The following is a 14,060-nucleotide window of genomic DNA, read 5'->3' as shown; positions in this document are numbered from 1 at the left end:
CACCCTACAGAGTAAAAACCAAGATGGCGCCTTACAGAGTAAAATCCAAGATGGTCCCTACAGAACCAAAGGTGGCCATTTGCACCCATGGGTTACTGAGTTTGGGAGTAGCAGGACATAAAGTAACCTGGAGGCTAAGCCCACAGTCCTGGAAGGGCTAGAAACTGTACAGAGTGACCTATGTATCCTGGAACACCAAATGACCCCAGTGCTGAGACCCTGAGCCCCAAAATACTGGATTGTCCCATCAGAGATCCCACAGAGGGAAAGTTGCCCAACTTCCTAGCCAGCATGAGTATGGATGGTGAAGGGTAGATTTTAAGCAGGACCACTGAGGCATGAGAGAATTCCTGTTTCCACTTGCCATTTTCCAGCTGGGACATTGTTAAACACCCCTTTCTGTTAATTAAGCGTTTCCAAGAGGCTTACGCTAGATTGCTGGCACGAAGTGAGCAAAGCCTGGCTGATCTGTCTTGTAGGTACTTGGAGGTGTGTGAGGGAAAGGGGCAGGAATGTGTGGCACAGGCAAAGTGACAACACAGTCCAAGAAACAAATTGCCCCCTTGGGAGCAGAGAGACGCTTGCTCCAATGATCAACGTTGGAAAACCAAAGGTACTCATTCACATCTGGCCTCGGCCTGGCTGCAGACATAACCTGGAGAAAGCAATTCACACTGATTTTTCCCAGCCCTGGGATTCACCTTCAGCCTGGGATCCAGGCCTTCAGTAATGAGCAGCCCAGGCGAATGAGGTTTGGAGTCGAAATCCATCTGAGGCCTCTCTCCCTGCCAGCGTCTACAGCTTAATAATTGCTTCCTCGCTCCTGCTACATTCAGGTTCAAGAGGAGCGTGAGCCCCTCCAGCAGCATTATGCAAATAGGGCCCACTCCGTTCCGGCGGCATATAGAATATGTAAATTTATGGCGGTGGCGGAGGCTGTTTAAGACAGAAGATTTCTCAATGATGAAATTAGATTTTCTGGAAAGAGGCTTCCGAGGACCTGTCTCCGTTCCTCTGCCTCGTGCTGTGCTGTAGCCACCAAACCGGGGCTCTGGGAAATAATTAACCGAATTATAGTCTCAAGCCTCTTTAAAAAAAATAAAGAAGGAAAGAAATAGACCAGGTTTCACGAGGCCACAACAAATTCATACTTTACAGAATGTGTAAACAGGAAGGGAGGCTGAGTGGGAGGGATGGAGGCTGGTGTGGAGCATGGGCTCTGGTTAGCAGGAGGCATTAATGCAGAGCAGAGAGGCTATAGCGTCACCCTGGCCTTCACACCTGGCCCTGCAGAGCCTCCAAGCAGGGAGACAAGGATGGGGAGAGTGAACAGAACCATGGGTCCTGGTGACTGCCTCACCTCTAATGCTGCAGCTCTGATCTGCTTCCTATGCCTGCCTTTTCATGAATTTGATAGAAGGAAATATTGATGTCATTTCAAAAATTGCAAAATTAGCAATCTAGACCAGAGGTTCTCAAACTCCAACATGCATCAGACTTACCAGGAGGGCTTGTGAAGCACAGATTACTGGATCCCGCTCCCAGAGTCTCAGAATTAGTCCATTCAGGGAGGGCTCGAGAATTTGCATCTCCAACAAGTTCCCTGGTGACAGCTAATGCTACCGGCCCAGGCAACACACGTTGAGAACCATGGCCCTAGAGTACTGTTTTCATTTGACAGATGCGGGAAATTGAGCCCCAAAGAATTAGGTGGTTTGCCAAAAAAAAAGGCACACTGTGGAGTCAAGGCCAGGGTACGGATCTACCTCTTTCCACCATTATCGTCCTTGGTCATTGTCATCGCCATCACTACTGTCACTGTCATTTGCTAAGACCTTTCTACGTGCTAGGCACTGTACTAGGCACATGTGTGCCTTACTTCATTTAGCCTTTACTGCAGTTCTACATGAGAGCTGCTACTATGATCCCTACGAGGATCCTGAGGTTCAACTTCAAATTGCTTCACCTCTTGAGCTTCTTATTTGTAAAATGGGGAGCTCTGTCAAGAGCTGTCAAGTTGTGAGGATTAGGAAACAGAGTGAGGTTGTGAAGTGAGATTAAGGATTAAGAATATAAAGATCTTGATTTCAGTGGCTAGTCCCAAACTCACCTGCTGTAAGACTGGGCAGGGTGGTGTCACCCACCTTCTCTAAGGTCCAGCTTTTGTGAAAAAGTGCAGGGGGGCAACTTGAAGGTCCCAGGATACTTTCAGCTGTAAAATTCTCTGATTCCATAATTCCAAGATTGGGATAATTGCTCCCCCTCCCCACGTTGCCCCAGTGTGGATACTGTCCCTCCTCTCCTGGGCTGTTACCCAGCCTCCTCCTGGGCTCCTTGCCTCTGGTCTCAACCCAGCCAATCCACCATTCTAAAATTCCCAAATGGCAACCTGATTCTGTGCACTTCCGCTGAAACTTTCCATAGCTCACTACCTCTCTGCTTTCAGTCAAGTCCGACCATCTCAGCTTGGCAGTTGAACTCCTTCATGACCTGGTTCCTCGAAGCCCTTCATCTGCCTCTCCCTCTTCTACTCTATTTTCCAATAATACATGGAAGTACCTTTTACCCTCTGTGTGACACCATACTATTTCCTGCCTCCCTACTCTGGTTATTGGACCTTCTGCCTCATAGTCCATCCCTGCTTTTCTTCTCTCCCTCTGCAAACTATTTGACCTTCAGTGCTCATCTCAGATATTTTGTGCCCTGAAAAGGCTTCCCTCTCTTATCTTCCTCCTGTCTCCAACCCCAGGTTGGATAAAGTATTTATCTGAGCTGCCTATAGGCATCTCATTCTAGGGCTTAATAGTTTACATGGTAGTAGTCTACTGACGTTTCTGTCTTGCCCAATGGACAGTGACTAGTTTAAAGGAAGAGACAAGGTTATTTGTCAAGCTTTTTTGGAAATTTCCTGGCTTGTTGCTTGTTTGATCTGCTGTCTGTAAGTCCCATGAGTGCAGGGGCCTTATATATTTTGTTTGCCACTGTCATTGCAGTACTTATCACCATGCCTGGCACATAGTGCATGTTCAATCCTTGAATTAATAAATCTGAAATCCCTGCCCATTTTCCTAGATTTCTTACTAATCATTATATCCCTACTGCCTAGCAAAATGTCTGGCATGGAAGTGCTCAAGAAATATTTGCTGAATGAACAAATATGTGAATAAAATGAATGACTTCACATATAACTGTATCAGTCAGCTCTTGCTGTGTAACAAACAGCCACTAAATCTCCATTGCCTACAAAAATAAGCATTATTTCTCATCTAGCTTTATTCTGCAAGTAACTGGGGCAGCCCTGAGCAGCAGGTGGTGCCTGGCTTGACTCTGCATGTCTGTCAGCCTCTGTGTATGAGCAGGTTAGCCAGAGCATGCTTCTTTCATAGCAGGGACAGAGATGCAAAAGAAAATGTGGCAACCTGCAAGGTTTCTTAAGATCTCATCCCAGAACTAGCACACTGACCCTTCCACTTGTATTCCATTGGCCAAAACAAACCACGTGATCATGCCCAATGTGCAGGATCACCCTGTAGGAGGAGAGGTTGCAAAGTCACATGGCAAAAGGCATGGATAAAGGGAGAGTGAAGAATTGGGGTCAATAATTTAATTAACTCCAATGACCAATCCCAGCATCCAGCCCAGAGAGCTTATAGCACATGGTGACCATTCTTTATGACCACCTAGACAAAGTGACCCTGTGTGGACCACCTCCCACCCTGCCCTAAGTGGCCCTTCCTTGTTCAAAACTCTAGAATATCTTTGTACTTCCTGCATATTACACTCTCCTTCATCCCCCACCCTGAAGTTTTCAGTGATTTTCCGAAGCCCTTATTAAACAATCTCTAGATCTCAGCCCATGGTATTGGTGCACTGGGGCATGTCAGAAGTGTCCCCTCAGCCTGTACTGATGCACAGAACTTCCTCCTCCCCATCCTTTTCCCGTCCCACGGTGTATGTTGCGAGGGTCCCCCGATGTTTAATGCATGAGCTCCACATCCTCCCAGCAGCCGCTGCAGACAGATTCTCTCAGCATGGGAATGGCCATGAAATCAGATGACTGTACAGGAAGTAGATCCTCACCCCTCCCCAAATGTTGTGATGCTGCCCTGCTTCAATTCACTTCCAGTTTTGCAATCTCTTTTATTAATGTGCCAGAGGCAGAGAAAAATGCATTTGTAATTTCTCCTTAATGGCTGGTGGAACTCTTTTTGCTTCCTTTCTTAGCATTTGTTTGTGGTACACACACACACACACACACACACACACACACACACACACACACCAGGTCAGGAGAAATTGAGTGGCAAGGCAGTAGATGTAAAAGCACAGAGTCTTGGAATATTTAAGGAGGAAAGGATCTGAGTCCAATGGCTGTCACATTGTGTTCCCAGAGCCCCAGGGTCCCTCAAAATAGCATCAGAGAGTGCTGCAGGGTGAGAAGAGGGAAGAAGGAGGAGGTTGGCAACCCCTCCCTGAACCTTGCTTCAATCAGAGCATCTCTGTTCTTACCTGCTTTGTATATTGTGGTTATGCAGGAAGCTTGTTTGGAATTAAAGACTTTGCTGCTGCACAAAATATGCAACAACTCTCATCCCCTGTACCCTTGGTTTCACAGAAAGGGCAGCCCAGTCTCAGAGAGTCTGTAACTTACCCAAAGTCACAAAGTGAGTTAGTGGGTGAAGTGGACTCAGGGATTAGGCCCCAGCTTTCCAATTCCAAACTTGATGCTTTTGTCTGCAAACAGGTTCTATCTCAGAATGCCAAGCATCTTCCCTGAAATGGCTTGATATATGCTTTTCCATTTCCCTAACGCATCGATCATGGATTGTTCTACTAAAGGGATAAGGCAACGACGGGGAGGCATGCAACTGGCACAGAACTGCAGGGGCATTGGATGCCTATTACCTAATCAAAACCACAACAGTAAGTGGGCGTTACTGTTTCCTATGTTTACAGAAGAGGAAGTTGAGGTTGGGATGGATGAGCCAATTCAAAGACATAGGACCAGGACATGGTGAAAATGAGATTCAGACATGGGTTCACCTTATGCTAAAGATCCTCATAGACTTTAAGAGCCCAGATCATGATGGCAGTGATCACAGCTGCTGCCAGATCTGAGTGTTTGAGCCTGGTACAGGCTGAGTGTTTTACATGCAGAGCTGCCAGGTATAGTTGTGCAGGATGTGGACTGCAGAAGAGCACCCAACCAAAGAGGCAACTGAGAGCTGAACCCAGTCTTTGGGCTGCTAAGTAAACCATGGCATAAGGCAGTGATCACCTGGAGCATGAGGAAGCCGTTCTCTAATTGCTCTGCCAGCAGGAGCTGGCTTTTCCTAATTCTCACAAAGGCACTCTGTGCAAGCTGCTATACTGCTTGCCTACCTGATCTCATGCTCCCACAGCCTCTGGGGCAGCTTTGTTCCTATACCCATTTTAAAGATGAGGAAAAAGAGGCACAGAGGAATTACATTTCCTGACCAGCATCATGCAGCTCTTTCAGGGACAGAACTGCAATTTGAACTCAAGGTTGCAAACCTCCAAGGCTAGATGAGCTGGGAATTTCTAGCTATATCCACCCACACTCCTGTCTCCCAAAAGACTATTGAGTTTCACAAGGTTCTAAGGATGAAATCTGGAGATGCAAAGTTTGGGAGCTCCTGAAAAGGAGGTATTCTCTGCCCTGAGTAAGGGGAATCAAGAGAGATTTCCAGACAGGAAATGGTACCCGAGAGAATCAATCCAGCTGGGCCTTTTCAATTAGTCTGTTTTTGAATCACGTGATTGCACTCTTCCCTGCCTCCTTCCTCCTTAAAAGAGACCCCCTGGAGGGAGCAAGCCTGTGTAGATCTGACCTTCTCTTCCCCATCTCCCCTGCCCCACACCCCGTCTTGAAAAACATTAGAGCTGGAAGAAGACTCCCCTGGCGATAAACATCTACGCAAAGCCAATTGTCAGGAAATGTCCCAGAGCCAATTATTCATTCTGAGGGACCCCGAGGTGGTTTGAGGAGTTGACAGATAAAGAGGAAATAATTCGCAATTTGCTGTTTACACATAATCAGTGTGTACCAGGAAAAAAAATAGTGTCACAGCTTCCAGCTTCCCACGTTTTATGTTGATCTTCTTCTAAATCAATACATTAAGTGGAAAGGTGGAGGCAGACAAATGTTTTGGGGAAAAAGACATTTGGGTGTGTTTGGCTAAAGAAAAGACTCTCTGTAAACACAAGGGCGTGGCCAAGGAAGGTTGAATGAGAGCATGTTACCCACTTCCAAAATCTGGGGAGCAGCAAATGACAGTTAGAGGACTCTTACTCCAGGCCGGACACAGAGGCAGGCACTTGACCCAGTGATTACCGTCCATCCTCCTATCCACCCTGAGAGGTAGATTCTGCTGTCGGTTCTATTTCACAGGTGGAGAAACTGAGGCTCCAGAAGATAAAGTTTCCTGTCCAAGTACATGTGACCTGTGCAAGCTGAAACCATGACTAGCCACCCAAGTCAAGCTGATGTTGAAGTCCAGGATTTTCTGGCTTATTGTTTTGCTCCACGTTCAGTTTCTCGAGTTTTGACGCTGCCTTTCATTCTGAAACCCCAAAGGGGCTTAAAACAGGGCTTGTTCTCTCGAGGAGAGGGTCTTGGGAAGGTATCTCCTCTCCAGTTGTCCTTAGCTGACTGTCAAGACTACAAGTAGCTATTAAAGTAGGTGAGGTCCCTGGAGAGAAAGGGGACTGGGCAGGAGACCTTAGGGACGGGGGCATGGTGACAGTGGCTGCTGTTCGTGGTTTAGGAGGAAGGGTCCACTCAGGGATGTGTCCCAGTTCTGCATTTTTTGGTTCTTTCTCTTTATTGGGCTCCTTGAGAAATTGAATATCTCCTGCCAACGTTTACCCTTCTTTCACCTTCCTTGGACTTAAAGCAGCAAAGGTTCCTTCTGAGAACTTCAGGGCTGTTCTTCCTCTCCTATCTAAACATTCTCTCTCCTCTCATTGGCCTAAGACAATAGATTTTGGAGCCACAGTGACCTCAAAAACTGACCTGGTCTAGCCCCAGAGTCAAGAGAGATAAGGGGACCTCGGTTCCATTTTATAGACAAGGCCATTGAGGCCAAGTGTCAGTCGTTGGCCCAAAGTAGAAGAGAGGACTCAGATCCACCCTCCAGCCCCTCCTGACCCGGACGACCTGGCTTCCTCAGCAGGGAAGCCTGACTCTCTCTTTGTTCTCTATCTGCCACTGAGTCTCCCAAGCTTTGTGCAATTTACATCGACACGCACCCACATTTGCATTTAACACACAGACACACGCAGACACAGGACTGCTCCTGGCTTGAACAACAAGGGATGCCAAATGCCGTTCACATCTTTCTGGAGAGGCGCGTATCCATCCCGATTCTGTCTTTGCCAAATGTGCCATACGTAGCAGACGTACATATATTCCGCGTGAATTTCCTTAATCTCCCTCACAGCTGTCCCTTTCCCCGGCCTCTGCTACAGTGTTCCCAAATTACTTGTCTCCTGACTGGTATAGCAGCCTGTTCCCTGACTCTTTCATCCCTTTAAAAGCAACATCAACAGCAACAACAACAGTCATCATGGTTGCTGTTTATGCAGCCCCTACTCAGTGTTCAATATGAGGTTAAGCAACGGGGTGGCATCTTCTGTTGCTCTTTCAGCAACCCTGGAACAGAAGCATTATTAGCTCCATTTTACAGGTGAGAAAAATGAGGCTTCAAGTTTAACTGCATTATGCAGGGTTTGGGGTTGAGCTGTGGAGCTGTGGTTGACTTTGAGACTTGTGCTGGTACCTCATGTCATAGGCTGCCCCCTCGATAATCCCATCTAACCCAGCCGCTGGCCATGGCACAGTGGACAGCCCTTGTTTCAGAGGACCCAGGAGGTAGCAGTTAAGAAAGTGCACCATTTCAACCTCTGATGGTGTCATTTCTGTCTACGCGAACTTGGGTAAGTCATTTAAGCTCTCTGAGCCTGTGTCCACTCTTGTGAAATGTGGATCACAGTTGTACCTAGACCCACAATGTCGCTATGGATACCGTTAAGATCATTGCAAAGGAAGCACTCTGCACCATTCTCAGTGCCCAATGAATGTGGGATAATTAAACTATTGTAAAATAAATAGACGACTTTGTGTGTGTGTGTGTGTGTGTCTGATGATCAAGGTTCTTTCAGGTGGAGCCCTGCCTTTCTTTCCATCAATAATGCTCACCGGGGCTATCTCGCATCCCAGCCTTTGGCCAGAGGGAGCCCCTCTCTGGTCTCCCCAAAATCCCCACCACTTCTCACCTCTGTTGATTGGTCCAAGTGGGTTCCTCTGCCCATCTGCCTTGCACTCTCTCTGCAGACCCAGAGTCAGCTTGTCCCCCATGCCCAGCTCAGAGACGGGTTCCTACTTGGTGGCCCCCCATTATTTGCCCGTAGGAAATTACCTCCACCTCCTCTGGACATGGCCCTGAGTTCCAGTGTCTTTCAGTCCTGATGTCCTACTGTGTGCCAGGATAAAGATTTAGCTATACCTTGAGGACATGATCTCACCTTCTTTTCCCTTATTTTCCTTGCCCTTTAAATGCCACTAGATGGAAGAAAGCCTGGGTCTCTGAATGACTGTATGAAACAAGACCTCATCTCCTGCCAACCCACATAGGACAAGACATGACAGAAAACAAAACCGATAAAGCCAAGCTCTAGTCTTGGAAGTCAGGGTAGTTTTTGCGGCTAGCAAGGACTGGAGAAGCAGAGATTGAGAGAGGCCTAAGGAAGGGTCTTGGGTACTGGCAACATTCTATTTCTAGACTTGAATGAGATATGTCTATGAGCTGTACATTTATGCTGTGTGTCCATTCATGGATATGTGTCACATTTCAATTAAAAATGTAGTACATATTCATTGAGGAATACTTAGAACCATAAGAAAACACAAGGAAAATGAAAATTATGCACAACTCCATACCTCAAGGATGTCTTCTGTTCACATTTTGGTTTAATCAGTAGATTTTCCAGGCACAAAGTGAAGGAGTCCAGGAACAGTGTCCATTTTATCTCGATAGCCCTGTTCCAAAGTGCCTAGCACAAAGCCTTGAATTTAGTAGGCTCTCTATAAATAGTGGATGAATTTCAGATTATTTCATTGTAAACCTACCGCACCTGGGTTTGGCTGTTGTGGTTGAGACAATGCCGTGGGTTCACCTGGCCTCTTTCATTTTCCTCTTGAGCACACAGGAAAATTACATTTTTCAGCCTCCTTTGAGTTGCAATGTGGCCGTTGCGTTGCCAATGAAATGAAGGTGAAAGTGATGTCAGCCACTTTCGTACCTCTTGAGCAACGCTACATACTCTCGCTTTGAGGATCCCATCAGAGGAACATGAGGCCCTAAGGGTCACTGAAACTGGAGACTGAAGGAACTCTGAGCCCCTGAATGGCTGTATGGAGCTATGCCTTACTTCTCACCAACCCACATTGGATTGTGCCATGAACAAGAAATAAACCTTTGTTGTGTTGAAACATTGAGAATTGGAGATTGTTATAGCAGCAAAACTGCCCTAATGCATCTATCTACCTAAAATCTGTCTTTCTTCCTGTCCATCTAATATTCCACAAAAAAATCGAAGTCATTTACAGACATGTATTTTTAAATGGAATGAAAGAAAAATAGAAAATACATGTAGGAACATAAAATAGGACCAGAAATGACACTCAGAAATGTATATAATTCAAATCAACACCCCTACTATGTGTGGACCAAAAATATAGCTCTGAGCTTCCTAGTAGCCAAGGAAAAAAGGGAGACCTGTTTAATTATACACTTCCCAGAGTCTTTGAGATAAGTGAAAAGACAATTGCAGAATAAATACAATGAAATATGAGATTTTTTTCTACCTGACATACGAAACATGAGATTTTTTTCTACCTGACATTTTCGTGAAAAAGATCTTTGAGTGGTAACAGCACAGCTCTTTAGTATTGCTGGGGACTTTCTCTGCATAGCAAACCTTTTTCCATGCCTTGTCTTCTTTAAATACGTGAAAATATGTGTACATATAAGCATATTGGTGGTGTCAAGGAACTCTGTTAACGTACCTCAGTGGGAGGTACTTCGGTTCTCTGTAGGCTTGAGATACCCTTGAGGGAAGAGACTCCACCATCTTCATTCCTGTATTTTTATAGCTCAGTATAGAGCTTGCTACATGGTGGAAACACATAGTGAATATTATTACTGCTGCTATTGAATATGTGTGTGAGTGTGTGCTAAGTGTGTCAGGCTAGTGTGCTGGGAACCATGAACTCTACACTGGGATTACATGTCGTGTGTATGTGTGTTATGATGTACTATGTATATGATACGTGTATGTTGAGTATGTGTGTTGTGTATTGAGCGTGTGTTGTATATATGTGTGTTATGTGTGCATCGTGTTGTATTGTGTTGTGTGTATTGTGTTTGTTGTATGCGAATTCATTACATGAATTTTGTGTGGGTGGTGTGGGGATTGGGTGAGCCTTGCACGTGAGTTTTGTTTGGGTGTCGCATGGGTGATATGGGTGCTTCTGTGTGCATTGCATTGTGTGTTTTTGTAGGGGTGATGTGGGTGATGTAAGTATTGTCAGTTGTATTGTATTATGGACTGCTGTGGGGTGGTATGTGTGTTGTATGCATGTGTTAGGAATTGTAACTATGTGCGTTCCAGCACTCTGTATGCCCTGAGTATTCCATCTATTCCCTAAAGGCTCAGGGCACACTCCCTGTGTGTGACTCATGCCATCCTGTGTCCCTTTTATGAGTCCAGGGCATGACCCTTGGATGCCTAAGGGCATATGGGCTTGCACCCTTCCACCCCTCACCCTTCATGCAGGCTCCATGTATGCACACATTAGGTATGTGCCCTAAAGTCATTGCAGATACATCTAGAAGGTGGTGACTATTGTCTTCAAACAGAGAACAGCCATTAACACATTCATTAATTAGGATCATGTTGACACTTCTATTGCCGACTAAAAACATCTGTTTGTTTAATCAGAGTCTCCTTAATTCCTTACACTTATTCTCTCAGTGAGAGAGGATGGGCTTGCTTTCCCCACGTGTGTACACTGGGGTTTTACGAGGTGGGGGCACAGGCTCTGTCAATATTGTCACAGGGTGACAGCTCCCAGGACAGCCCAACATTTTCCTAAGCTCACAAATGAGCATCCCTTTCCATGGTGAACAAAGAGTCGTACATGGGTCAATTTGCCAGTGGCCAGCTCTTGTCTGTTGGTGTAGCCTGAATGACACGTTATAGATCAGATGTAAGAAATCCGCCGCAGCACTAGGTCTAAACGCCGCAGGGTGTGATGTGGCGCAGGGCGAGGCAGCTGCTTCACTCCTCTGTGCCTTCAACCTAGGTGTGTACCTTACACCCCTCAATAAGCAGCCAGTAGCCTTGACTGCGTCAGTTTCTCTCTCTGGTGACCTCAGTTTTCTTACATGTAATATGGAAGAATAAAAATACAAAACTAAAGATTCAAAGAAGATATATCTATGTACATACCCATCACAGAACCTGGAACCAAGGAGGTGTGTGAGAAATGTTACTTCTATCCTCTGAACTCACACCCTACATGAATTCGCAGGGACCAGGAGAGATGACCGAGGTAAAGACTCAAGGTCAGGCACTGATCCTGGTCACGGACCCCGAGACATCTGTTTCCCACTGGTCATACTCTTGGACATTCACCCTATCCACTGCCCCCCTCCTCTGGGCCAGGCTGGGACGGGGTGCTGGACACACAGGTACCTGTCCTTGGGAAACTCATCGTGGCCCGATGAGAGATGCTTTGCTGTGGAGAACAGGCTTGAAGACCAAGTAGGATCTCACTGATGAAGGTGGAAAAGGAAAGCGTTGCCAGCAGGGAAGATCAGAGAGCCAGGACAAGATTAAGGCTCCCAGGGCTGGGAGCATCAGGGACAGGAGCAGGGTTGAGGCTGAAAGGGTTGAGGGGATGGACCATGGAGAGGTTTTCCTTTGGAGATTTTTTGTGTTGTTTTACTTTGTTGTTGTTTGGCTTCTTGTTTCAGTTACTAATGTATTTGGATAGCTTTTTATAATAAATATGCTCTTTGGAAAGATTTATTTTTGGCCAGACATGGTGGCTCACTCCTGTAATCCCTGAATTTTGGGAGACCAAGGGGCGTGGATCACTTGAGGTTAGGAGTTCAAGACCAGCCTGGACAACATGGTGAAACCCCGTCTCTACTAAAAATACAAAAATTAGCTAGGCATAGTGGCGGGCGCCTGTAATCCCAACTACTCAGGAGGCTCAGGCAGGAGAATCACTTGAACCCAGGAGGCGGAGGTTGCAGTGAGCCAAGATTGCACTGCTGCGCTGTAGCCTAGGTGACAGAGTGAGACTCTGACTCAAAAACAAACAAACAAACAAACAGAACAGCCAACCAACCAAACTCTGAAAATGTTTATTTTTCATCGTTTTAAAATTGTGATTACATATTATATGTATGTAAAATAAATGTGCAGTTTGTAATAGAATGAGAAGATCCTAGTTTCCCTCTTTAAGCATACTTGGTGCCTAGCATGGCTGCTTCTCATTTGTACAATGGGAACCAACTGTTCTCAAAGGGTGATAAGAGGATTTGATGCGAAGACATGTGCAGACAGAGCCTTCCTGAGTGCCTGACACATGGTCAGAATCCAAGACCCAGGGATTATTAAATTAAATAATTTAAAGGCACAGCGTCTGGACTCAGGTTTGCCGGCTGTGTGACTTCGGTCCAGTCACTGCACCTCTCTGAGCCTCTGTTTTCTCATTAAAATAATAGGAAAAATATGGAGGGGTGCCATTTGGATGTGCAACAAATGATATTTTGTATTCAAATCATCATGATTCCTTTCTGCTAATTCTGTACTTGAACAAAACCTGCTACCTCAATTAAGATTTACTTGTGTTTTTGTGCTTTGGTCCAGGTGGTGCTGCCACACATCTTTTTTTCACGACGATGCATTCTAACACATCCACTCTGTTGCTGCAAATGATGGTGATCGTGGTGGTAGAATCTTTGAATGATAGTTTTATTCTTTCCCACAGCAGAGTGAACTGCAAGGTAAGAGGAAGGACTGACTGTATTTCACGCTTCTTAAGAACTAGACAGTCTTATTTCATCCTTACAGCAACTCTTAGAGGGCGGCACCATGTCTATTTTACAGGCGAGGAAACCGAGTTTCAAAAAGCTTAGGCAATTTTCTCAAGATCACACAGTTAGTAGATAGTTCAGTCAGGAGTTGGACTTTGGATCTAACTTCAATGTTTATGCATTTTTCTCTGTATTAACTCATTTGTTAGCTGGGTGGACCAGAAAACCCTAATGGTAACCCCATTTGACATAGTTTAGGCAAAAGGAGAATTTATGGGTTCTCATAAATAAAGTCTAACTTGGATTCGTGACTGGCTGAATGAATCTTAGGACCTGGTCAGTCCCCTCTTTCCGCCTCTATCTCGGTTTTGCTTCCCAGTGTGCTGACTTCATTCTTATCCTCATGATGACAAGACGGCCCCCAGCAGCTTCAGGCTCCAGTCCTCCAAGCCTGGTAACGCCTGCTAAGAGAGGAGCAGCCCCAGCCAAAGTCCCGGAATCAGCCCCAATTGGCCTGAGCTGGGTCACATGTGCATCCATAAACCAATTAGTGAGAATGAATGGGATGCTCTTACTGGCCAGATCCGATCCATGTGGCCACCTCCGGATTGTGGAGGTCACATTCATTCCACACTGAACCAAATGACCCTGAGGGGGAGATTTTTCCCGGAGGGAACTCTTGGTGCTTAACTTAAAGATGGAGACTTGGGTACTGGGAAGAGAATAGGAATGGACGTTCACTCCAGCCAGCTTTGGATTACACAGAAAGGCATCAGAGAGGTCTTAAAAGGAACTTCAGGGAGTCTAAAAATGGCAGCATTTGTCCCCAGCCAGCCTCCAGGCAGGGGGACAGACCACGTGACTTTACTGAAGTCCTTTCCCAGTCAGCCTTTTGGGATAGCTCCAACCAGGACTTATTGTTCTGGC

At 46.0% G+C, this 14,060-nt stretch overlaps 1 protein-coding gene across 1 annotated transcript in view; it reads right to left on the bottom strand.

The window, feature by feature from the left end:
- Positions 1-869, bottom strand: part of LOC108515751 (uncharacterized) — a 10,592-nt gene extending 9,723 nt beyond the window's left edge. Inside the window, exon 1 of the mRNA XM_017852892.1 lies at positions 626-869. Coding sequence (XP_017708381.1) covers positions 626-869 — 244 coding nt within the window. The remainder of the gene's footprint in view (positions 1-625) is intronic.
- Between the last annotated feature and the right edge of the window lie 13,191 nt (positions 870-14,060).

The sequence above is a fragment of the Rhinopithecus bieti genome, unplaced genomic scaffold, assembly GCF_001698545.2.
Source record: "Rhinopithecus bieti isolate Rb0 unplaced genomic scaffold, ASM169854v2 scaffold_2314, whole genome shotgun sequence".
Classification (NCBI taxonomy): Eukaryota; Metazoa; Chordata; class Mammalia; order Primates; family Cercopithecidae; genus Rhinopithecus; species Rhinopithecus bieti.
The sequence above is the reverse complement of the archived record's forward strand: the minus strand, read 5'-3'. Positions and strand labels throughout refer to the sequence as shown.